The 2,910-nt window shown below is 34.3% G+C and overlaps 1 protein-coding gene across 1 annotated transcript; it reads right to left on the bottom strand.

Moving 5' to 3' along the window:
- Nucleotides 1-1,490: 1,490 nt before the first annotated feature.
- On the bottom strand, nucleotides 1,491-2,910 carry LOC105778323 (dof zinc finger protein DOF3.1). Its single transcript, XM_012602009.2, has one exon. The coding sequence runs from the start codon at nucleotides 2,362-2,364 to the stop codon at nucleotides 1,603-1,605; it is 762 nt and encodes a 253-aa protein (XP_012457463.1). The 5' UTR covers nucleotides 2,365-2,910; the 3' UTR covers nucleotides 1,491-1,602.

The following is a 2,910-nucleotide window of genomic DNA, read 5'->3' as shown; positions in this document are numbered from 1 at the left end:
TTTGGTAATTATTGTATACACTAAAATAAAAGAATTTTGAAAGTAAGTTTAGGATGTTGGCATGTGTTTTTATAGAAATTAAAAAATATATAAAAGAATGACATATGACAAACTCCAAAAACCTGCTCGTGACTATTTTTTTCTTAATTAAAATACTTTTTATATTTTATTTTTACCCTATAATAACTTTTCATCTATAATAATAACAATCATAAAATATGAATTACACTATTTATTAAATGAGTTTTTATAACAACCTTTTGTCTTAAATTTTAATAAAAGTTGTTTTATTCTTAAGTGAAATAAAAATGATAAATTTTATTTAAGATGTTATTTAGTTTATATAAGAATATAATAACCATGTTTTATTAAATTAAAATAATCTTTAGTAAATAAAATTTTACTAAATATAAAATGTTATCTTTTTAACTTCATTGTATGAATAAAAGTTTGAATTGGATCCAAGTTGCCAAATTGGCAGCGATATGGGAGGGCCAGCCCAGCACAAAGCATATATCCTATTCTTATCAAAATTTTCATTTCAATTTACCACCCTCCATTTGTCTAAGAAACCTGATTCCACCCATTTTTGTTTTCTCTTCTTTTGCAAGCCTAATGATTTCTCCTCTCTGGTTTTTTTCTTTTTTGGTTGCACTTATAGAGATGACATGACATTGTCAAACCAAATGGGTGGTCCAATATATCACAACACATATTAAAGTGGGTGGTCCATTTAGCTATATTCAATTCTTTTTAGTTCAAAATTTCATCTCAAATCAATATGCTTCATTTTCTATTAGTGATAAGAACAAGCTTTTGACATTTTTTTTAATAATTTCATATTTACTTTTTTTTCTTGTATTCATCCCAACCCATAAATAGGAGGATAATGCACTTCAACGCACTCAAACTCACGTCTTCCTACAATGATAATAATATCCATACCAATCGAGTTAAAACTCAATCGACATTTAAGTTCAATCCATTATAACATTCAAATGAATGAGGTGCAAATAAGTCTTCAAAAGATTAAACAAGTTAAATTTGAGTTTTCAAGTACAACATAAATTTAAATGATATTTGCAATTCCTTTTTAGATATAGATGTAGTTAAATTTAGTCAAAATTTGGGGCATTGAAATAACAAGGGGAGAGTTCAATTTTGTCTGGCTCTTTAAAGACAACAAAATGCTCAAACATTTAGAGCTTTAAACCATGGAGGTTGGATTTGCTCTATCTTTTCCCACTCCACCACAAAGCGGAATTTGTCAAATCCCTCTTCAATACCATACTAACACGCACAAACATTTAAAACCGTTTCTATTTATTTATTTATTTTCCACATTTTTATGGTAAATAATTTTAAATGAATGAAACCTATAAATTTATATTATTAAAAAGTAATTTCTTTTATTAAAATAATAAAACAATTCCTGAAATTAACCTAAATATTCATATTTGTTTCGTGCCAAATAAAATCTGAAATAAACATTTTAACAAAGTAAACTTTTTATTGGTGCACAAATTAAATATGAAAATCTGTGTGTGAGTACAATAAAGATTTAATTTATTTATCAAATTTTAAAATAGTCGAATGTAATTTCTATCTCCGAAAACTTGAACCTGGAGTGTAAATAGAAAGATCTGGCCAGCCATTGCTATCGCCACTCCAACAACTTGTATCCCTACCGCCCTGTGCATCCAAATAACTCTCTCCGTTTTTACTGCTCTCTCCGAATCGCGGGTCCCCACCCGAACTCTGATCCATTTCACAACCCGAATCCAAATTCCCTCCAAAATGATTCAGCGTTTTTAAACCCGACCCATTTGAATTAAACCCTTCTAGAAGGTTTCCAAACTGCCCAGTCGAAGCCAACAGCGAGCTGAAGCTCCCGCCGATATCCATCATCTTCCCATCTTGATGATCAACCGGCAACAGATACATCCGGGTCGAGTCGATATCCAAGTCCGAATTCTGAGCCCCCGAGCTCAAAACAATCTGCTGGGGAAACATCGACGATGATGATGATGTCGGCGGCGGCGGAGAGGGATCAGGGATTTTTTGGTTTGGGGTGGGGTCTGGAGAGGGGTTGGGCTGGCGCTTAGGGTTGTTGGTGGAGGAGGAGGAGGAGCGTTTGGTGCCCTTACGGGTGCCGCCACCGACGGGTATGTTACGGAGGGCGCCGCCTTTAGTCCAGTAACGGCGGCAGTTCTTGCAGAAATGGCGGGGCTGAGACAAGTTATAGTTGTTGTAGTAACAGAATTTGGTGTTGGTTGAGTCACAGCGGGGGCATTTCAGCTGCTGCTGCTCTTGCTCTTGAAAAGCCGGCGCTTTCATTTGGTGAAAGCCCATTGGGTCTTGCATTTTAAATACTCCTCCACACCTCAAGCCCTCGCTGCTTGATTGAATTTGAAGATAAAGTTTCGTTTCTATGGAGAATATGGGTTGAATTTTGAGGCTTTCTTCTTCTTCTTCTTCAAGGAATTGAAAAGCTGATAAAGTTTGTGAAGTGGCGAAAAGGGTGGTTGGTTAAACTTTGAAACAAGACAAAAAAAGGAAGGATATTTTCTTCTTCTTCTTCTTTTCTGTTTTCACACAAATATATTGGAACTGGAGGACGAAGATAATAATAAGAAATATGAAGCCTTTTACAAAAATCAATCCTAAACAACCAAAAGAAAGAGTTGTAGCTTTCAGTTTTGAATCAAGGAAACTTGAAAATAGATATAGAGGAGACAAACAGCAACCTAAAATTTGTCAAAGCTGGTTTTCTTTTTTTCAAAGAAGATATTTGCAGTCTGAAAACCCTGTAAGAAGAAGAGGCTGAACATCTATGTGTATCTGTCTGAGAGTGACCACTAGACTTCAAATAGACAGACCCAACCAAGCTTGTCTTATTTTCTTACCCCA

Source organism: Gossypium raimondii, chromosome 10 (assembly GCF_025698545.1).
Source record: "Gossypium raimondii isolate GPD5lz chromosome 10, ASM2569854v1, whole genome shotgun sequence".
NCBI classification, from domain to species: domain Eukaryota; kingdom Viridiplantae; phylum Streptophyta; class Magnoliopsida; order Malvales; family Malvaceae; genus Gossypium; species Gossypium raimondii.
This window is presented reverse-complemented; position numbering and strand designations above follow the sequence as displayed.

What these genes read in the sequence shown, in the direction of transcription:
- LOC105778323 (XM_012602009.2), bottom strand. Translation starts at nt 2,364, where the DNA reads ATGCAAGACCCAATGGGCTTTCACCAAATGAAAGCGCCGGCTTTTCAA.